Below are 23,097 nucleotides of genomic sequence, written 5' to 3'. Positions count from 1 at the left end.
TATCTTATATGATTGCTACTCAATCATGTCAACACACACACACACATCCACACACCCACACACACACCTTTCACATCAAATTAACTCTGCATTAGCTTATTCAATTTCTAAAGAAATAAAAATAGAAGATGTGAACACTAAAACGTTAGCTTCCTTTTGCAGTTAGGCTTTCAAATTCTTCATAGTTATTTTTTTTGTACTATATATTCACATAATCATATGTTAACAACAAGATAGTCCTCTTGAAGTACCAATTTAAGTGCTCCAGTCTCAGATTTTTAAGGAGTCTGAAAACAGACTGTCAATTGGGGGGGGGGGGGGGGGGGGGGGGGGGGGGGGGGGGGGTACAGGGCTGGGAAAAAGTGCCTGATTTGAGCCTCTTTTTTAAATTTCTATACATTTATATTTTTCCATTTGTCAATTTTATTGTTATCAAGATAAATTTGGGGGAGAAAATGGAGAGGCTTTCTGTTGTCATCAGCTGACAACACTGAGGAAACCCAGCCCAACTCTGTGTATGAAAAAGAATCTTAAAGTTTTGAGAAGAAACTTTAGAAAAAAGGGAACAAAAGAAAACACAAGGAATTTTTTTTCACATTTAAAGAGGTGTCAAAGGTTTAGAAGAGCCGACCTGAGCCGCGCTCTCAAAAACACATCTTCAGTTATACAGTTGTCGTTAAAAGTTTACATACACTCATCAGGGGCATCAATGTCTTTTAATTTGGGGCTTTGAATGATTTCTTTGAACTTTTTTTCTAAGGTGGAATGATGCCAGAGGCTTGTTGACGGCTACCAAAAGCATCTGACTGAGGTGCAACTCGCTACATTTAACCAAACAGGGGGGGTGTATGAATAGATTTGACCCTGTGTGGATGAGAGAAAATCCAAAAGAATTAAAAATTATGCACCTTAAAAGAAATCATTAAAAGCCCAACATTACCATGATTATGAGTGTATGTAAACTTTTTTCCAAAACTGTACATGCAAGGGGCTCAAAATGGTAAGTTTGTGTGTGTTGATGTGTGTGCCTGTATGTACTGTTTATGCATGTCTAATTGTGTATCAAAGCTGATTTCCTGAGTTTAAGAACACCCACCGTGATGGGGAGTGTTCGTTAGGCAGGACAGGAAACAGCAAAGCAAAGATTTTCCCTTAGCAAAAAGGTGCAGTGAAAAAGAAACATCTAAGCATCTACCTGTACAAAATCACTGTTACAGTCATCATGCTTCATACTATATACACGTCTGCCAAACGAGCACTTTAAAGTCACCAGTACAACATCCAAATACAATGGTATTGCTGATGAGTGGGAAATAAAAATAGCCATTTAACTGCCTGCAAAAGCCTTTTTTTTCTCCTTTCAATTCCATGTGGAAGGCATAGGAGGAATGTTTTCGGTTACAACCTGTACAAAATTCTTCTGTACAGAAATACAAATGAGAGACGCTTGAAGACATTTTTGCATATGAACACTTTACAGTTCACAACTTCCTCATGTACAGAAGCTGTTTTCTCATTTTTCATGAATTAGGTTGAACATTCAGAGTTGAACATTTTTTTTTCTTCCTGAGTTTGAATTGCTGTGACGAAAAGAGCCACTGAGATATAGTGAAAGAAGAAAAAGACAGAGAGAGAGAGAGAGAGAGAGAAAAGATGCAGAGTGAGAAAGAAAGAGGTAGAAGAGATTGATAGAGACAGAGTGGGAAGGAGAGAAGAGGGAAAGACAAAGGCAGGAACTGACATACTGCTGGTATGCAGACAGACAAAGCGAGCTGCTGTTTAGGTCCAATGAGGTTTGACTTCGAGTTGTGATGTGTGACACATGAAGAACAGAGTCTCCACTGTAGAGGTTGCTGCCGGGGCGAGTATAGCACCATTGTAAGGGTTTGGTGAGAAGTTCCCACTCTGTCATGGTAATAGGAGAATTCCTGGAGAACAGTATTGCTGCTGTTAAGACAACTTTAGTGTCAACCAACAAAAAAAAAAAAAGAAAAAAGACATAAATACAAATAAAACTTGTTTTTCAGTGAACACTGGCAGAGGCTGACTGTCTCAACAACCCTGAGAGAGGGTTTGTCAGAAGAGTAAAATTAAATAATGAAAAAAACAAACCAAACATCCAAAACAACAGGACAACAACCACTACTGTGTACAGTCCTTCCTTGGCTGCTCATCAGTTGTACATTTGTCAGTCATTTCCTGGCAAAAATCCACGGTTACCGTCTGGTTGGATTTATCCACCGGCAGCCCTGACTTTGTGTACAAGCTGGTGGCATCTTGGCCGTCTGTATCTTTGTCTGCCCCATTCCTGACAGCCAGGTCAGACTCGCTCTCTGAGGGGCCAGGTGACCCGTGAAAGGTTGGCTCTGGCGTGGCCGAACCGGAGTGAGTGGTAAGGTCGATGCTGGTGGTGGTGTTGGTGGTGGGGGTGCTGAGGGAGGCCTTGGGCTCGTGGGCAGTTTTGTTGCTGGGAGTGGAGTTGGTGGGGCGCAGCATGGGACAGTAGTGGTGTAAAGACTGGGCCTGCTCGGGGCTCAGCTGAACATCCCTGCACACCTCCTGCGACAGGCAGGAGAAGTTCTCCCACAACTCACCCATACATGCCTTTAGCTGGTTCCTCTCAGTCAGCAACTTCTCCTTCTCACACACCTACACACAGATACACATATATAGATCATGACTCATTTTAAGGTGCAATCAATAAGGCTGTGTGTGCAAGAATATGTTACAACAGAAAAAGCTTTCCACTCACTGCCTGCTGAACTTTCCATTCATGCTGTTATCCCATTCATTCAGTAAAACATTCTCATACTTTGCTTAAGCATCAGTTTGATAGCTTTAACTAGGGTTAGGCTGCATTTTAGACACTTATTAAACGACCATAGTTTCAGAAACTAGGAGGTTTTATCTTTTAAATCAAGTCTCTTACATGCAATTTTGCTTAGCTTAGATTTCTATTCGAGTATGACAAATACGTGAAAATTCCAAACAGGGTTAGAAAAACCCAATTTAGGGTTAGGGAAACCTGGTGAATGGAAACCCGGTAAATGTAAAGCGGTCTTGGCAGTCAGTTAAATCTACAAATACCACAATGAAAGACTGGGTCTGAAGTCAACTCCAAAACAGCATGGCCTCTGGGCTGCTCCCAGTCAGCAGTACTAAGTCACTAAGAAATAGTGGTCCAAGGTGGGACAAAGCCTGCACTGGCCACAAAGTGATGGGGAAAGTGCTGGAATGAGTCTGATGCTTTGTCACTCCAGCTCACACATTACAGGACTCAAAGCATCTGCTACAGGTTGGAGCTGCTTTGGCAGATGTTGAAGGACATTGCCAGTCATAATGTTTTGGCTCATGAACATACACCGATTAGCCAGATCCATCTCAAAAATACTTTCAGCAACACGGGCTAACAGCGACCAAACTGACAGAGAAGTCTTGGAAATCCTCAATAATTGAGGATCGCTGGCATCAGACAGAAGGGTTTCTCTCACTCATCGACTCCTTTCAGACACTTTTCACAAAGTTTCACAGCCTCCGCCAAAGGAAACAGATGCTTCATGAAGTAAACAGTGATCTTACAGTCTGCACTCACTAGATAAAGGCTCGCAAAGTGTCTGAGGGGACTAAAAACATAAAATATTTCATTGTAATTATTGTATGGTCTTCACCTTTCAATATAAAGCACCTTGAGTTGACTGTATGTTATGATTTGTGCTCTCTCTCTCTCTCTCTCTCTCTATATATATATATATATATATATATATATGAATAAATGAGAGAGAGAGACTCTTTAGATCAGAGTATAGGATCAAGTCCATTAAACTTCTGAGATATTGATTTGGTAAGTTAAGCAGCAGAGGGGATTGTTAATCAGTTTCAGCTGCTTGGATTTTAATGAAATTAACAACAGGTAACACCTCCCAAACAGGAATGCTTTTACAGGTGGAGGTCACTGGCATTTTTTCCTTCATTATATTTTATGACTGTTTTTTCACTAGGTTTGCATTTGGCTAGGGTCAGTGTCACTGCTGGTATCATGAGGTCATGCCTCGACCCTACAGAGGTTGTCTCCTCCTGGATGGCACATCAATACGTGCCATTGCCAGAAGGTTTGCTGTCTCCCAACACAGTCTCCAGAGCATGGAGGAGATTCCAGGAGATAGGCAGTTACTATAGGAGAGCTGGACAGGGCCATAAAAGGTCCTTAACCCATCACAGGACCAGTAACTGCTCCTTTGTGCAAGGAGGAACAGGATGAGCACTGCCACAGCAGTTTGTTTGATGAAATTCATGGACCCACTGTCAGACCCTACGCTGGTGCAGGGGGTCCTGGGTTCATCCTAGTGGATGACAATCCCTGGCTTCATGTGGTGAGAATATGCAGGCAGTTCCTCAAGGATGAAGGAACTGATATCATTGACTGGCCCCCACACTGGCCCAACCTAAATCCAATAGGACACCTCTGGGACCTTATGTTTTGATCTATTCGACACCACCAGGTTCCACCTCAGACTACCCAGGAGCTCAGCGATGTCCTCAGGGATCGCGTCCTGGGGGCATAATTTTTCACTTTGACTTGCAGAATACTCAAAACCACAGCACACAAACAAAGACTGAACTAGAGCTTCAGTGAGCATAGTCCCTGCAGGGCCCTCTGATGGTGTGACAGTACTGACCAAATGGAGGTGCTCAAATGTAAATGGACTAGTTTTTTAGCTTTTCTACTCTAGCTGAGCACTCAAGGCACTTTATAAGCAAAGACAATTAACCATGCCATTCTTTGTTCACTAAGCAAGTCAGTGTCTAAAGCCGAGAGCAGACACTCAAGACTGGATGACAGCTAGTGACAGCGTGACAGTGCGGTGGCAACAATCCACTCACCAGCTTTCTGATCTCGCATTCCAAGTTGAGGATGCAGTCAAGCTTCCTCTTACGACAGCGCTGCGCCGCAATGCGGTTCTTACTTCGCCGCCTGACATCATGGATGAACTCAAGTTGCTCCGAGGTCAGTTTGTGCATTTTCACCAACATCTGGAAGTCGTTCCTTGGAAGATTTGTGATTTGATCTACAGGAAAAGGAAGCTTCACCTGGGAAAGAGAGAGAGGGCAGGGCATTTTCTTGTAAAACATTTTACAAGTATTTTACAGATTCTTCAGCTTTAAGATTGAAGACAACAACAAAATTATATACAACAAAAGGACTTCTGACAGGCAGCAGTATAAAGTCAGGAGCTCCCAGGTGGATGTAACCCTCGAGTGAAACTCATTCAAATGTGAAAGTTTTATTTCATAGCAGGAAGGGGGGAGCAAATGACAGACAAGAGGAAAAGAGACTTAAATTACTGACTGACAGTGAAAGTGGCTGCATCAATGCTGAACACACCACTATGGAGGCTTCAAGCTAACATCATGTCTGAGTTACAGACAGAGTTCAAAGATTTAAAAAAGATTTAAACACATTTCATGAATCCATCGGAGCAATGAAAAAAGAATTGTTACATCTAAGTGAAGAAGTTCAGCAAAAGCTTACTGCTATTCTTACTGATTTAAAAGAAATACAGACTAGATGAGTTGGAACAGAGAATGACTGAGGAGTGGAACAGCAAAGCCAAGGAGGTGATCTATCACATCTCTGAACTGTCAGACAGAAGCCCAACTAACTGACTTGGAGGCACGGTCACGCAGAAATAGTATCTTTATTCCCGAGGGGACTGAAGGAGACAATATAGAGGAATTTATAGAAAAGTTTATTAAAAAGACGTTGTCCTTCAATGATGTCCCCTAAACCTAAATGGGACCTAAACCACCGCAGAGAGCTGGTGCTTTGCTCCATCTGAGGAAAAAAGAAAGGACTTGAAATAATGGGAGAAGAGCGTTTCTGGATCAACTTCACCCAACGGAAATACTCATGAAAAGAAAGACTTATGCCATCATTAAAAAAAAAAAAAAAATCAGTTAAAGAAAATGGACTTTGTTCCCAGATGCTCAACCCAGCATGTTTTTTTGATAATGGCCCATCTACAGCGGCACACCAGAGGTGACAGAGAACCTGACAAAGAAAGAAGTACCCTCAGGTTGTCTGGGGGTTGAGATCCATGTGGAGACCGCAACTATGGCAAAACTAAGACATCACTCCTGGGAGCAATATGTGGGTTCAACATCACACCAACACCAACAGAGCCACCTGACGTACATCCAAGACAAGTTAAAGAGATTTAAAGAGAGAAACAAAGACACTAAATGAGTGCTCACTGTGCAATCAAGGAGGTCAGTAAGACTGTAAAATAATGTCAGAGAACACATCATCAGAAAGACAATAGGATATTGTAAATCCCATTTCGTTTCACAGACCACATGCCCGAAAGGGGACACACTGTTTTCTTATGTGCACTGCTCTGATTTTAATTGCTCAGAGACATCAGTCTGCACCAGGAGGGGTCCTCGAATCATGGAATGGAATGAGAACCATCCTACCGCCATTACTGATAATTAGAAAACAGTGGATGATACTGAAATTAGCCTTTTCGCCTTTTGATCATAGCAGGAGTGTCTCTAGACTGAACAGAAACCTGAGCTCAGTGCAACTATGTCCTGAGAAGAGAAAAAAAGAGATATATGAGGTTTGACAACAAAGCAACAAGCTTACACCTTTTAGACTTATATGGACAATGTTTGTAGCCCAGCTCCCTAAGTACTTCATTCCTGGCATTAGTTATGGGCTTTGTGAAATACTGAAATGTTTAAAGCAGTTGTGCTGGAATCTATATGACAGTAATCATTCAAGTAAGGCGATAATGATTCAATTACACTTTGGATCTGGATGTTTAAGTGATAACTATACCCTCTCTGGGACCACAGTGTATACATACACCTAGTGCAAATTAGACATTGTGCTTTGACAGAGAGAACAGTGCAAGTATGATAAACAAAATACAACTAAGTAGACAATATGGTGGTAAAATTAAACTAAACGACCTGGTTAATATTCACAGAGAATATAGGATGATGCTTGAACTGACCAAGCATGACCATTCTATGCTATGATTGCTTCTTAATTATTCTTGGGGGTGCTAAGGAACCCGAGTTGGAGGTCCATCTATGTAAAATATGCTGGTAAGAATTGAATAACTTAAAATCTGAAGGAAATGCATGGTTACTCGACTGGGTGACAAACTGGCTGGATGATTCAAACACTGGACTTCTAAGGGCATCACCCCACACTCTGTGGTGTCGTCCCCCTGAAGATTGTTCAGGCGAACAAGGAACACTTCATCTTTTCTCTGAGACTTTAGACCACAGGGTTTGAAAAGTACTATGAAAAATAAATATTGTACCACACTGTGAGAAGAAGTTTGTCTCTTTCTGCTGAGAGGCTAACAACAGGTTACTGGGTAAGAAATTTGGGTTCCCAGGCTTTTGGAGACATCTGTCTATGGATATGACTTATGAGCACCCTCTGAATATTTAAAGACAAACAAAACAAAAACATTACCAACAACAACAAAAAAACAAACAATGGACATAAATAAAATAAATGAAGATAAAAATGAAATGAATAACCATGCTTTTAACATCTAAAAAATGTAATTGAGCAATTTGAGCTCATTTATTTTTGAATTAAACGATATATGAATTTACACCGTTCATTTTCTTTAATGATTAAAATAAAAAGAACAGTTTCAAAAATTAGAAATTTTGCATAATTTACATCCCAAAATAGGCAACAAAAAAATCTAATGTGGTTCTGTGTATGCATAACGAGAGATCAATGAAGGATTCGATTGTAATTCACCAGGAATTTTGAAATTAGGTTAGCTTGCTGTAGGTCAGTTTATACACTTGACCACAAGATGGCAAAATCGCCCCATTCCACATGCTTCAGAATGAGTGACTTGGTGAGCTTTCAGCTGTCTGTGCCTCATATTTAACATCCTCAGCAGATGGGGAGGAAAGGTGATCCAAGAAAAGAGTACCCCTCCATCTGTCCCCTAGCACCTGGAAGTGTGCCAGTATGACAGATTGAAAGGGGCAGTGACTTACCAACCTGATCTAAATCAGTGTCAGGTGAATTGTGGGTGTGTGAATATCAGCAGCAGTCCTCTTACGCTGAACAACAAAAGAATTAGTGGAGTAAATGCAGCTGTGATTTGGTAGACTGAATCAAAATCAGAAAGCTCTTTCTTTCAGGAGACCAACAATAAGGCGGCCTATCTCCCTTAGGTGATGGCAGACCTTATGATAAGCACATCACAAGCAGATCCACCCCAGTGGTATCTGCCTGCACCAGAGAGCTGTAGCTTTAGGCAGTAAGGGAACAGTGGAGGCATAACAAAGAGCCAGAAGAAGACAGCCAGAGAGCTTGGCAGGGATGAGAGGAGTTGCAGCTCTCTCTTTCTCCTCTTCCCTTCCCTTTCTCCCCCTGTGGCTTCCTCAGTGGAGCACAGGAAGAACAAAGTCAAACAAAGGAGGAAGAGACGAGAGATGCAGCCCCACGCTCCTACTCTACTTGGCTGATTGAGCTGGGCAGATGCTCCCTGGAGACCTTGGCCACTTGGATGACTACAGAGAGAGGGGTAGAGCAGAGGCAGCTCAGCTCTGTTTCTCCACCAGACCATGTACAGCAGTGGCTGAGGCAACACCTGGTGTATATGCTGCATTTAGGGAGATAAAGCACTATGCCTACCCATGACAGAATCAAAATTACTCCTCACTGAAGAGCAAATTTAGATGTCAATCTATCTCTAGCAAAGAATAAAGGTTTGAGTTTCCTCAAGTACATCCCCCTGAGCCGCCAGGAGCCCTCATCTCAGCTTGACATCTGTATGCAGACACATGAATAAATAATGACACAAGCTTTCAAGGCCACACTCAGCTCTCTTTGCTTTGCCAGGGCATGACAACTCCAGCCTCAAAGAGAAAAACGGGCAGAGCTATGAAACATCAGCAGCTGCCAGCTTCATAAAAAGCCAAGAGGAAGATGACTCTGTCTGTGATTAGGATTGTGTACCATAATGTGGAATGGACTGGCATATTTATATATGGCACTCTGGCAGCTCTCTGACTACAAACCTCATTTAACCATATATTTATACAGTGAATCATTCTGTGTACTTTAAGCACTTATTTACCTCTCATGCACAGGCACTTTGGAATAAACAGTTAACCTAACGCGCATGTCTTTGAACTGTGGGAGAAAGCTGAAGTACCGGGTGGAAACCCACATGGATACAGGGGCAAGTGAGAGCTTTCATATTATATGATCTGGTTATTTTAGGATCTTTGGCCAATACAGACAAAAAGAACAAGGGGGAAGGAGATGCCATGACCTTGTAATACTTTCTTTCTCCACTAGTCACTAGTACACAGGGGATGGCTAAATATAACTACTCCACTGCACTAACGAGTTCAGCAGCACAGCCGGGATGACAGAGTACGCTTCAGCCGTGGTCATAAATTCACAGCCAACTGCTCTGGATTTACATTTCTTTCACAGTTCTCCTCTCCACTCTCAGTCACTCTCTTTCTCTGGGTCATTATGCTGCAAATGGGGTACAGAGTGAAAAGTAGGGCTCATCTGTTATCAGCAGCAGTGCTGTGCCAGGCCTTACTGCATGCACTGTTAAACAATAACTGATGTTCAAGTCTCAAATTCAGGCTCCAAATATTATTTATATGGGAGAAGAGAAAAAAAATCAGTCACAAATTCAGTGTGTTCATAAACTGTGCAGTAAAATCTGTCTGACTGCTTGTGCTTTTGTCCTCAGTGACATCACTCTTTTTTTCTACTTGTCTGAATATCAATGATCCAGAATATGAAAACACCAAGATGAACATGGGACAATGGTGTACTCTGTCTTTTTAAAGATGCTGTGCAAAATGTTGATATAACTAAACAAAGGAACTACAAAAATATTAATACAAAAAGAAACAACCAAAAAACCCCCCCAAAAAACATAAAATGCACCAAACTGCACTGTAGAACAAAAGCCTGACAAGACTGTGAGACCGTAGTTTTAGGGTTTTTTCTTCCATTTGCTGTCCTTCTGAGAGAAGATCAGTATCAGTCTCATGCCAATGCCTTTAATGTAAAGCAGGAGCAGTAAGGTGTCTACCAACGCTCTCTCCAAGATTTTCATTTGAATAAATGTATGCAAATACTGCAATATTTATATACAGTTTGTTTCCTGGACTGTGTGGCTATTCTCAATCCAAATCTTTCCTGTTGTTGCAACTTCACATTAAAAGCATTTATTGATGTTGACTTTTATTATGAAAAGATTGCACCAAATTCTGTGTTGTTTTTCCGTAAGCTCAGCTTTTCTTCAACAAAAATGCAGTTACAAAGCAAAACCACAGGTATTTTGGTAATTTCTGGTGAGGTTACAAATCTTCGAGGAATAATGGAACAAGGAAAAATAGCGTCAGTGAGCTGTGAGGTGAAGAGCTGCAGGCAGCAAGCTGCACACCTCCAACTTCTCAGAGAGTTAACCAGCTCTGTGCCCTACCAATGACAGAAGACGCCAATTACTGTCTGACTTTATTATTGAAACAGTGTGTTTTGCTGATCTGTAGTATTAAACTGCATTTCCTGTTGTCTCCACTAACCACAGGTGTCACCATATAAGCTAATCAATTCAATTCAGTTTCATTTATGTAGCACCAAATCACAACTGCTGCTCTAAGGAGCTTTATCTTGTAGGGTAAAGACCCTATGATATTATAGAGAAAACCCCAACAATCCCATGACCCCCCCATAAGCAACTACTGGGCAACAGTGGAAAGGAAAACCTCCCCTTTAACAGGAAGAAACCTCCAGCTGAACCAGGCTCAGGGACGGGCAGCCATCTGCCACGACCAGTTGCGGGTGAAAGGAGCTAGAATATTTCATCCCAAAGACAGGCAATCTAACAATTGCAATTTTAATAGTAGTTGTGTGCCTCCAGTGTTTATGTTTAAGTACACTAATCAAGTATAGTGTTCAGTCATATCTGGTGCTTTTTAGGCTGCTTTAGCCTGCATACATCTGCAAGGTGCTTTGCAGCACAGTACAGTATGCTCTAAACAGAGAAGTTTTCACTCTACCGTACATGCATTAAGTTTGCATAAAAGTTTGTTTATGCATACATCATCCAGCATTGCCTATAAATATATTCATCATCCATCATCTGATCTGTAATAAGATGTCCAAGATGTCATGCCTGTTGGTGCTGTTTTCCCCCCCTCTGGATTTCCATGACTGCAGAATGAAGTGCAGGGAGGTCCCAGAAGGCACCACTGTGAGTATTGTTGTCTGATGAAGAGCAGTTGTACTCTACATACACTAAGATGCAATAAATGGGCAAAACTGGAGTTCTGAATTGTGTGAGTTGTTGATTTTTTTTTTTCCATGTGGTCGCAGAACACAGCCATCCCACAAAATAGAAATTACGTCAGATAACAATAATCTTTTTGACCATAGTGATCTGACTGAAATAATGTTTTTATCTAAAAAACACGACTGGGACTCAGGAGGTAGAGCAAGTTGTCTGATAAACGAGAGATCAGTGATTTAATCCCTGCCTTGTTTGATTACAGGCTCTTCCAGTTTGCAGGTCAAAATGTCCCTGGGCAAGATACTGAACGCCAAACTAAAGACTTCCTCCCTTAAACAGTATTCCTTAGAAATATGCTGCGTTGATTTTTAGTGTGAGTAATGCTGGCCAGCTTGCAGCAGGCACCATGGGAAGACCTGCTGGTAAAGCTCGAGTGGAGTGGGACACCTCGATGGATGATCCACACTGGACAGTTCACTGTACTCTGTCTGCAGAATCATGACATGCTCTGACACCACAACCTTCACTTCACTCCCACACAAAGGCCCTGATATTTGCTCAGGCAGTTTCCTTTAAAATCAAAAGTAATTCTCTAAAGTGGTCTCTGATTTACACTTTTGGTACAGGTTTGTGTAATACTTGTCTTTTATATAATCCAAATTAGATCTTATACTGGAATGTGCTATTATAATTCTGCATGTGTTTCATTATATATATATCTGTAATTAATCCCATCTCACAGGCTTGTATATGCGATCACAGAGCAGCAGCCCCCTTGCATGCCTTCAGTCAGATCTTAAAGGTACAGTCAGCAATTTTTGGAGGGTATTTTACAGAAAAAAAAGGATATTATAAATACATAGATTAGCATGCAATGATGTCTTCCAGCAAATTGAAGTGTTCTTATAAACTTATGGTTAATCTATTAAAAATACATAGAAGCGGGTGCTGGTCTGTGGAGGCCGCCATGCTCCCCCACCATATTTGAATAAAGTGGCCGGGAAAGACATCTCCCTTCCAATTAAGGCCTGTAGTATGCTTCTGCATTGGGTCTTTGTGGGGCCTACATACGTAACCGGAACTCCTCTCTGAACCCTGCACGATTCACAGTGGTTCAGGATCCTTGTGGGCTGCGTCGACCCGGATGCAGCTCCATTTTCTCGAGAGGTGAATGTCAGGTTACGTCGCACGTTACTGCATGAGTTCAGCACCTAATATTAATTAGTTATTTGCATGTGCTTATAGGAGAGAGGAATAATTGGTACTTTAACGTGCAGTCTCTAGAAGTCTCCAGTGACACCAGAAAAAGTTGCTAGAGTTTTCACTAGTCGCTGTTTTGAGAAAAAGTCGTTAGAGGGGTCTCTGATTTTCTGTTTTTTGTGTGATTTTAGGTCCAATGTGTTAATACAGTATGTTACAATGAAAAAACAACTGTACAGTCCCACATGTGAGGTTGTGCTGAAAAAATTATACCAAACAAGGCAAGGTAAACAGGTCAAATATGAGGGTAAAATCAAAAGTAGTCAAAAACAGCAAAATTCCCCAGACCCAGAGGGTTAAATACAGATTTGTTTAGTATTTCATTGACATCACAGGGACTGAGAACGCCACCTGTGCCGGATCAGAGGCAGCCAAAGGTGGGTGAAACCCACAAAAAATAAATAATAAAAAAATGGAGGTACCTGAGTATAATTATCTGTTGCTCAGTTCCTTGAGTAATGTTTAGGGCCCTAGTATTGTCAGACTTATATTTTTATGGAGTGCATGCACTTTCAAATGTTTGTAATGCTTTTCCATTACAAACATGCATTGGGTACTTTGCTAGTATTTGATATTTCCTTTAACTGGCAGTGGCAGCACAGATTGTTCATAGTAAACATGTAGAAATGGGTAGTTACATAAGAAAAGTGTGTCAAACTTCATCACATAAAATCCCAAAACAAACCTTGCAGTAGTGGATTTCCAAGCTATTTCTGAGAATGTGGGCGCAAAACACCATAGCGCTGGTTGCCCAGTTGCTATGATGTGGCCAAAATCAACACAGCAAGAATTTTGCAGATTGCCACTGGATGGTAAATGTCTCTGTGCTTCCAGGACTACTGCAGGATAGAAAGCCCTGCAGAGGAGAACTGGAGTCATTTCTGTGCCCCAGCTGTCCCTGAGGGCCCATGAAGTACTGTACCGGAGGTTCCAACTCAGCTGTAGCAGCATCATGGGGATCTCCACTCATTTCAATAACACACACAATAGTGTCTTGTCTGCACACAAATTGCAGAGCAAAAAAAAAAGAAATCTCCTTTGCTTACTTCCTATTGTTGTTCCACTCCAGTCAAAGTTTAGGAGTGATGCTACACATGCTCTAGGGGCGTTTTGGAGGGATCATGAAGAGGCGATGAATCTTATTACTGTGTTACTAGAGTTTTTTTTTTTTTAATGAGCAAGATAAATATCAATTCTAAAGTAATGCACAGGGGTAAACTGCAAACCTCTTGCTCAAATTTTTAAAAATAGTTCATTTACAATTTTCAGGTTACAACAACAAAAAAAAGTAACTTACAATTTTCCACTTTACAAAAACGTAACTTGTCGATGGATGCAGGGAGAAGAGACAAAACCAAACAAAACAGAGAAAAAACAAAAGCTAGCTCTTGCTCAATTTGAACAGCTTTCCCTCTACATACTCCATACATGTATGCTACAGAACAAAGCTATCTGTGTTATCAAGTTTTTATATGTATCACCATTGTAAACTATAGACTTAAAAGGAAAGTAATAAGCAAACATCCTCCGAGTTTAGCTAGAATAACTCATTTAATTTCAATTCAATTCAATTTAATTTATATGGCACCAAATCACAACAACAGTTGCCTCAAACACTTCATATTGTAAGATAAATAACCTGCAATATTAGGGAGAAACCCCAACAATTGCACGACCCCCTATGAGCAAGCTCTTGGAGACAGGAGGAAGGAAAAACTCCCTTTTAACTACCACAGGAAGAAAGCCGGTGAAGCCGGCGACCACATACACACGGTGCAGGCGGCGCGGGTTCGCGTCCCGGCCCGGCACCGATTTGCCTGCGTGTCTTCCCCTGTATCTTTCCCCCATTTCCTGTCTCTCTCCACTGTCACAAAAAGCCGCTTTTTTCAAAAATGAAAAAAAAAATACAGCAGTGGTATATAAACCATAAAATACACAAGCTCAGTACATCATGGGAAGCCTTCCAGCAGCCTAAGCCTATTGCAGCAACTAAGGGAGGGTTCAGGGTTACCTGGTCCAGCTGCAACTATAAAAGCTTTAAGAATCACAAGTAAGTCTGCAGCCTGAAAGCAAACTGCACTGCTGGGATAAGGTACTATGAAGTCTGTAAGATATGATGCGGCCTGAATAAGTCTCCTTCCACATATTAAACAGTGGGAAAAACAAGGATCTTTCATTTTTATCTTATATACAAAGATGTTCTTTTCATCACATTCCTGATACAATGAGTTTGGATTCCATTACAACGTTTAACTTCCAAAGAGAACTTCATTTCCAGTCGATGCAGATAAATGTTGCATTAATGAATTGCCCACAGTGCCCCGGGACGGTAGGATAACAAAGGCACCAGTTACAAGGATTTAATGTGGCATATTATGCATGTACTAGCATCACTACTGCATGTGACTGAAGAAAGTAAACTGCTCCACAGCTAACATTATGAATGGTAACTCTTTAGTTAGACCACAGCCACATCATATCTAGACTAGAGTAAAGTTTCTTTGGCATTGTGCAAGGGGAGCGGAACTGATATTAAGGCCTGTGCATTTCCTGTCATACATTCTGTTTTGTGTGTTGTCTGACTGAAAAAAACATCAATGTGCATATGTATCAGGACTGCTTCCTTATTCCTCTCACTTGCTCTGAGATCAATATTTGCATGACTGTGACCAGACTATATACAAGAATGAGCTTTACGCCCACACCACAACCAGGAGCTGGAATTCTGATAGCCACAAACACAAGAGACAGAATGAAGGACTAATGCTGCTTGCACCACATGCATGATACCTGCTCAGCACAGACACTGCTGTCAGCATTATTAGAACCAATGTGACCTTTGCCAATAAAAGCAAAATTTAATGACACAAACTAAAATTTGAAGTAAACACTGACACATCACTACAGGATGTGACTACAGAAAGTAAACTGCTCCACAGCTAACATTATGAATGATAAGTCTTGAAAACTCTTTAGTTAGAGCTGAGTAATGAATACCTATCTTAATATGTGCTAAAATGAACTAACATCGTAAATGTTCTGGTACTTTTCCACTCAATTTCAGCACTCAAAGTGCTTTCTACAAGTTTCATTCACCCAAACACACACGCATTTATAGAGTGCTTTTATCCATGCCTAGGTGCTTCTTATCTAACATTCACACACACTCACACTCTGATGAATGCAGTGGGAAACCTAGGGTTCAGTATCTTGCCCAAGGATACTGACTGGAGGAGCCAGGAATCAAACCACTGACCTGCTGTATCCAACCTTCTCTACCTCCTGAGCCACAGCCACCTGAAGTCACCCTTGGTTTATTTTTGTTGGAATGTTGTAGCTTTAAATTCTTCAGAATATTTCTTTTTCTCTCCTGAGACTGATTTTCTTTAAAGTGCAGTATTTTTGGTTAGGGGTTAATTTCAAATTTACAGACCTTGAGACTTGCCAGCAATGCACAGATGACTGCAGAAATAACAAACTCTTAACGTATGCTGTAATTTGTTTTTTAAAATCAGCCTATCAAGCAAAGGATTGTAAACTTGATCATACACACTCTGACATACACTGCATTGCCAAAAGTATTCGTTCGTCTACCTTTACACAATTATGAACTTGTGTGACTTCCCATTCTTAATCCACAGGGCTTCATATAATGTTGGCCCACTATTTCTAGCTATAACAGCTTCAACTCTTCTGGGAAGGCTTTCCACAAGGTTTAGGAATGTGTTCATGTGAATTTTTGACATTGCTTCCATAACTACATTTGTGAGGTTGGACGAGAACCTCTCCACTAATTAATTCCAAAGGTGTTCTATTGGGTTGAGGTCATTACTCTGTGCAGGCCAGGCACGTTTTTCCACATGACACTTGATCATCCATGTCTTTATGGACCTGCTTTGTGCACTGGTGTGCAGTCATGCTGGAACAGGAGGGGACCATCCCCAAACTGTTCCCACAAAGTTGGGAGCATGAAATTGTCCAAAATGTCTTGGTATGCTGAAGCATTAAGCGTTCCTTTCATTGGAACTAAGAGGCCCGACTCTGGAAAAACAACCCACACCATAATCCCCCCTCCACCAAACTTTACACTTGGCACAATGCAGTCAGACAAGTACCATTCTCCTGGCAACCACCAAACCCACACTCATCCATCAGGTTGCCAAATGGAGAAGTGTGTTTTCGAGAGTTTGTCACTCCAGAGAACACATCGCTACTGCTCTAGAGTCCAGTGGTGACATGCCTTCCACCACAGCATTTGAAGTGTTGCATTGCAATGGGTGATATAAGGCTTGGATGCAGCTGCTCGGCCATGGAAATCCATTCTATGAAGCTCTCTACTCAGTGTTCTTGAGCTAATCTGAAGTGGCATTGGGAGTTCTGTAGCAATTGACTCTGCAGAAAGTTGGTGACTGTAGCTAAGGGAGTTCAAATCAATTTTATTTACATAGTGCCAAATCACAATGAACAGTTGCCTCAAGGTGCTTAAAGGTAGAGGCGGTCACCTACTGATTGTAAGTTTGGTGGTTTAATCCCTGGCTTGTCCAGTTTGCATACCAAACTATCCTTGGGCAAGATACTGAACCCCAAGTTGCTCCCCGATGCAGCAGTCGAAGTATGAATGTATGTGAATGTTAGAAAGAAAGCACTTAGCCATAGAAAGAAGTGCTTGTATGAATATACAGTATGTGAATGTGTGAAAAAGGCATGTTGTATAAAATGCTTTAAGTGCTCAAAGTAGAGTAGAAAAGCACTATATAAGAACCATTTACCATTTACCTCTGCACACTATGCGCCTCAGCATTCCCTGATCCATCTGTGGCCTACCACTTCGTGGCTGAGTTGCTGTCATTCCCAGTTGCTTCTACTTTGTTATAATACCACTAATAGTTGACTATAGAATATTTAGTAATAAGGAAATTTCACAACTGGACTTGTTGCACAGGTGACATCCTATCACTGTGCCACGCTGGAATTCACTGAGCTCCTGACAGCGATCAATGCAATACACAATGTTGAAATACAAGGTGCTTATGTAGTCATACCCACACAAATATATGACAATAGGAATTTTAATTTTTAGGCTGTTCTTCTGGTTTGATAGGTCAGTGGTGTAAATGAATCCCACATTACAGTGGCACATTTAGCAGGCCCTTCAAAGGTCCATAAATGCGATGGTGAAGGGTTCTGTTCACTGTGCCACAAAGGTGATAATTACACATAACCGCCAAGACTCTTTATCTTGCAGCTCTGTTTATGCAGAGCACAATTCTTTTCACAGTAAAGCACAATCCTGTCATGTAGCTCCAAACCTTGCAATGCACCAGCTTGCTCTGTGAAACCAATCACCATGGCAATGCTCCACTATCTCTCTTTCTTTCTCTTTCTGCCTACACCTCAAGCAAATATCATTGAATGTCATATCAGAAGAGAAGTGTCCTGGTGGAGTCTCTTGGAGCTAAAAGGTCACAAGTTCAAGCACTGCAACAGCCAAAAGACTGTATGATTTCACTGTGTAGAGAGTGTGTCACAGCTTATTTGACACAATCCAGCCACAGAGCTGCTATTCCAAGATTAGACAAAACAAACAAACAAACAAACCAAAAAAAATAATAAATAAAATAAAATAAAGTAATTTAGAAAGAGACATTTTTGAGATGAACATTTTATTTAACTCCCAGAATATGTTTCAGGAAAAGATTCAGATGCAGATGGAAAACTTTGCTTATTAAGCTGAGTAAAAATTAACATTATGAGGACACAAAGTTGTTCCAGGAGAATTGATTTTATTGTCTTTCCTTCAGATGGGAAATCTGCTCCTTGTTATTACACTTGCACTGCACTCTTTCTGAGAATTAGTGAGTCCCTCACTGATCTTCACCTGCTAGACAATAACCGTTGTCTGGTCTGCAGGTAGATTGGGGGAGGAGGAAGCGAGGGGATGGTGTAGGATGATTAGAGGATTTACAGTTATCCTTGTCAGCACTGTTGAGCTGTGTTATGGTTCCATCATGAACCTCACACCTAATCACTTCCAACTCACTGCAACATCAGACAATTAAACATTTAACAATAGGACATTGTAAAGTAGCCTCTTGCCCTATGTAAGCTGGGATGGGCCCCCCGCGACCCTGAACAGGATAAACGGAAGAGAATGGATGGATGGATTGTAAAGTAGTGGTTCAAAATCCATTGCAAGATGCAAGCAGGGCAGGAGTGTGGCTAAGGAGGGGCCTAGGGTGGCACTGCCTCTTACTGAAATTTGACTGTCCCCTCTTGCTATCATATCAGTGCAAATGGGGTAAATTCTAGATCAGACAGATCTGTAAAAAAGCCTTTTGTCTTTCTCGGTGAATCAGTGTAACTACAACAATATAACATAGCAATATATTAACAGCTCTTGTTCTAATTATAGATGCAAAACAATACATTTTTAGGTTTTGAATATGGACTCCCTCACATATGCCTGATAATGGTTTTGACCGACCACTGCCCACCATTTCTTAAATTCTTTACTTAGCAAATGTGAACTTAACACACATTATGTGTAATATGTGTGTAGAAATGTTTTTACCCTGCACAAAGCTATTGTTGGATTTATGAAACGTGCACATTAGTCAACTGTTTTTACCACAGCGAGAATGTTAGTGAATAAGAAACACTTTAAATTAACAGCCTTGTGCTTGCTTCTCACAATCTCCATACCACCACACCCACATTTCTCCTAAAGGTGTGGTGGAGAAAGCTGGCGATGTTGTAAGAAAGAAGCCCAGGAAAAAAGCAGGAGAAAGTCCAACTGAAGAAACTGAAACAATAGTGGCTCAGGGAGAATCCTGACCTTTCAATTGTTTGCAGTGCTTCTGTCTCACACACAAGCTCTCAGTAAAGATGATAAGCCAATCAGTGTTAAAAACACCACTGATGGTTCTTTTATATAGACTGGATAAGTGCATGCGGGCTCCAATATTCAGACTCATTACACGTATCTCCGGAAGTGCATAGAACAGATTCATAATATCAAAGCACATACGTGCCCTTTTGTGGTGGTGTAAATCATGTATAAACAGTCCTGCTTCTATTACATGATGAATTAATGACTGCTAATGCTGACCTGGAGAGCAGGTAACTGCCATATAATTAGTGGTGGTGGAATTGAGTGTGATAGTTACATTATGTGTTACAAGTAAAAAAAAATAAAAATAAAAAAAAAAGCTTTACACTCACATCTGACCCTTGCTCCGGCACATGGCAGGACTCGCTGTCTCCCTCTGAAAAGGAACCTGACTCATCACTGGAGTTGGTGCCATAGGACTGCTCACATTTGATCTTGGGCCGCACCTGGTTAAAAACGGTATCCCCTCCCACACTTTGCTCCTGCTGGTCCACGTTGAGGCAGCGAGCCACATTGGAGCATGGTGAGGAGGAGAACTCAAACTGGTGCAGGCTGCCGGGAGAGCCTCCACTGCCATCCTCTGCGTAGGAGTACGAGGAGCAGGAGCTGGAAGTCCTGGTGCGTGTCTCACAAGGTGGTGAGCGTGGGCATACTTTGATTGGCACTGGGCAGCTGGTGTTGGGCCGTGGGCGGCACAGGACTTGGGGCTCAGAAGAAGTGGTGCTGGGACAATAGGACTGGGAGGTGGGTAGGGAATGGCTAGCTCCAGCCCACAGTCCCTTTGTCATGTGCTCAGAGAGCTCTATCTCCAAAGAGTTCCCATCAGGGTAGGAATGCGCTGGGGTTCCCAGGCGATTGCAGAGCCCTGAGGAAAATATGACACTGCGGCGGTCTAGCTCAACTTCCTGTTTGCAGACCCCATCACAGGAAGTTGGTTTTAGGGACAAACTAGCAGGGAAACCGTCCACCTCCTTTGGGGATGCAACAGACAGAGCCAGCTCCCCAGTGAAAGGCCTGAAGTCTTTTTTATGATCTCCCTGAGAGTTTCCTTTGTCCTGGGGGCAGATAAGTCTGTTGGTGAATAGCTGCTGTGATGTGTTGGGCAGGCTCGGGCTGTCCACTCCTTTCTTGAAGGCTCGCGAGCAGGAAGGGGACTTGGGTCTCTTGGTTCTTTCTACAGATATGGGATTATCCATCTCCATGGCTGTCAGGTCGTCCTTATCCCTGACATCCTGCTCATCTCCTGACAGGCACAAAATGGCCTCTTCCTCTGCCTGTGGTTCCACTTTGATCTGTGCCAAAGGCAGCCTGCCCTGACTTGCCATTGCCCCTCTAATGGCAGTCTCTTTTAATGTGCTAGGAAAACCTGAGGTACTGGTATGTGAGGAGGAGTCATTATTGTGCTTGTTGCAAGCCCACTGGTATTTCCTGTACTTGGGGCATCGTGGCAGGTCTGATGCTCCCTGCCGATCAAAGTCCAGCCGGCTATCCATGAAGTTACTAGGCATAGCCATTGCTAGCCGATCATTATCAGGGTCTCGACAGGAAGTAAGGGCATCTGCACAATGCCGAGCCATGGGGGAGGTGGGCCTTTCTGCTTCTGATTGCATGCTCTCATCCTCCACATTGTTTGATTCTCCTGCCACCTTGTGGCAAAGCAGCAAGCCATCCTCCTCGCTGCGTAGCTGAGCTTCCAGGAAGCGAAAACATGAGTCCTCGAGGTTGTGCATGCGTAGGAATTCGGCACAGCGGATGACCTCCTGAATGTTTTCTCTGCTGAGTAACAGCTTAGCAGTGTAGGCAAACTGTAACAATGGGGCGAATCCTCTGGCAGTGACCTGCAAAAAACAGGGAAATTGCCAGCATTACTATCAGCACAGCCATTGTTCAGAGCACTTGGAGTGTGGTGAGACAAACTGACAGGTCCAACGACATACGCAAACACTGCAAAGTATCGGGTAATCTTTTTCTCGGGTCAGGAACATTCTATACAGCTGTAACATAAGAACTGATGCTCTGCAGAATGTAGGTATGTTGTGTCCACCCTTGTGTTCATAATAACAATCTGTGGGACACTCCAGCCATCCACCATGTCTGCTCTGCAGTCATAATTGGCTTTGCCTACACAACCTCCTGTCACAGCTGTAATAGTAAAAGCTTTAATTATGCTTGGACATTTTATCTCAGATAAGTGCTGGATTATCTTCTTTTAGTTTTAATTATATCTATCCTTGGCATGAGAAATCTAAAATGAAGTCATATCTGTGTTTTGGGGCTAAATGATTGTAATTCTTTAAAATTCTTTAATTCTATTTTTAAGGTAATCAAGACTTTAAAAAGTCTTGGTTACCTTAAAAATATAAGTTACCTACACTAGTTGATATGTTAGTACTTAAGTACTTTTGTTAGTACCATGAAGTGTGTTTTTAAGTGTCTTAAACGCACGTTCATATTACTATAGGTACTATACCTTTCACTGTTTATTTGTTTCTGATTATTTAAGAGGGAAAATGGATGATAATGAACATCATTATAAAAAATATAGGTCTTAAACATGCTGGAGTTTAGCAAAATCATTAATTTACATCCACATCTAAGAAAATGGTAATGATTACAAATATAAAAACATACAATACATAACCAAGGACAAGGAACCAAGGACAAGATACATCAAGTTAAAAATTATTGCACATCTTTTTGTCTTGAACGGTTATTTTAGATGTGCAGAGCATTCGCTTATTACAAGCGCTAATCTGTTCTAATATGTAGTTTTTCTGAATGTGGCTCTGGTGGCCCTCTAATCCTATTGTTGCCCATTTTAAACATCTTCTCCTTTTGGCTGCTCCCTTTAGGGGTTGCCACAGCAGATTATGTGCCTCAATCTCACCCTATCCCATCCTCTTCTGTCACACCATGTGTCTTCCATCACTACATCTGTGAACCTCCTCTGAGGTCTTCCTCTTTTCTTCCTGCCTAGCGGCATGATCATCAACATCCTTTGTCCAATACATCCACTCATGTATTCTGTCTTGTTTACACTAACTTTCATTCCTCTGCTCTTCAGCGCATACCTTCACCTCTCCAGACTCTCTTCCACCTGCTCGCTACTCTAACTACAGATCACAATGTCATCTGCAAACATCATAGTCCACGGAGACTCCTGCCTGATCAGTATGTTCATCACCATTGCAAACAAGAAGGGGCTCAGAGACAATGCATAATGTAATCCCACCCCCAGCTCGAACCCATCTGTCACTCCTACTGCATACCCCACAGCCATTTTCCTGTCCTTGTACATGTTCTGCACCAGCCTCACAGTTTGTCCATTCCTGACTTCCTCATGCAGTACCACAATTCCTCTCTTGGCACCCTATCATATGCATTCACTAGAGCTACCAAGACAAAGTGCAGCTCCTTTTAACCTTCTCTATATGTCTCTATCATCACTCTCAAAGTAAAAGCTGCATCTGTAGTGCTCTTCTTGACATGAAGCCATCCTGCTGCTCACCTCTCTTCTCACCCTAGCTTCAGCAGCTCTTTCCCCTAGCTTCATTGTATAGCTCATCAACTTTATCTCCCCATAGATACTACAGTACTTCACATCATCCTTGTTCTTGAAAATCAGCACCAGTACAC

The 23,097-nt window shown here is 41.8% G+C and overlaps 1 protein-coding gene across 1 annotated transcript in view; it reads right to left on the bottom strand.

Annotated features, from left to right (window-relative positions):
• Nucleotides 1–400: 400 nt before the first annotated feature.
• The window catches only part of bach2b (BTB and CNC homology 1, basic leucine zipper transcription factor 2b), an 87,902-nt gene continuing 65,205 nt past the window's right edge, over nucleotides 401–23,097 (bottom strand). Inside the window, exons 3-5 of the mRNA XM_030722293.1 lie at nucleotides 19,794–21,299; nucleotides 4,882–5,088; nucleotides 401–2,649 (exon numbers count right to left, since the gene is read on the bottom strand). Coding sequence (XP_030578153.1) covers nucleotides 2,143–2,649; nucleotides 4,882–5,088; nucleotides 19,794–21,299 — 2,220 coding nt within the window. The 3' untranslated portion in view covers nucleotides 401–2,142. The remainder of the gene's footprint in view (nucleotides 2,650–4,881; nucleotides 5,089–19,793; nucleotides 21,300–23,097) is intronic.

The sequence above is a fragment of the Archocentrus centrarchus genome, chromosome 24, assembly GCF_007364275.1.
Source record: "Archocentrus centrarchus isolate MPI-CPG fArcCen1 chromosome 24, fArcCen1, whole genome shotgun sequence".
Taxonomy (NCBI): domain Eukaryota; kingdom Metazoa; phylum Chordata; class Actinopteri; order Cichliformes; family Cichlidae; genus Archocentrus; species Archocentrus centrarchus.
This window is presented reverse-complemented; position numbering and strand designations above follow the sequence as displayed.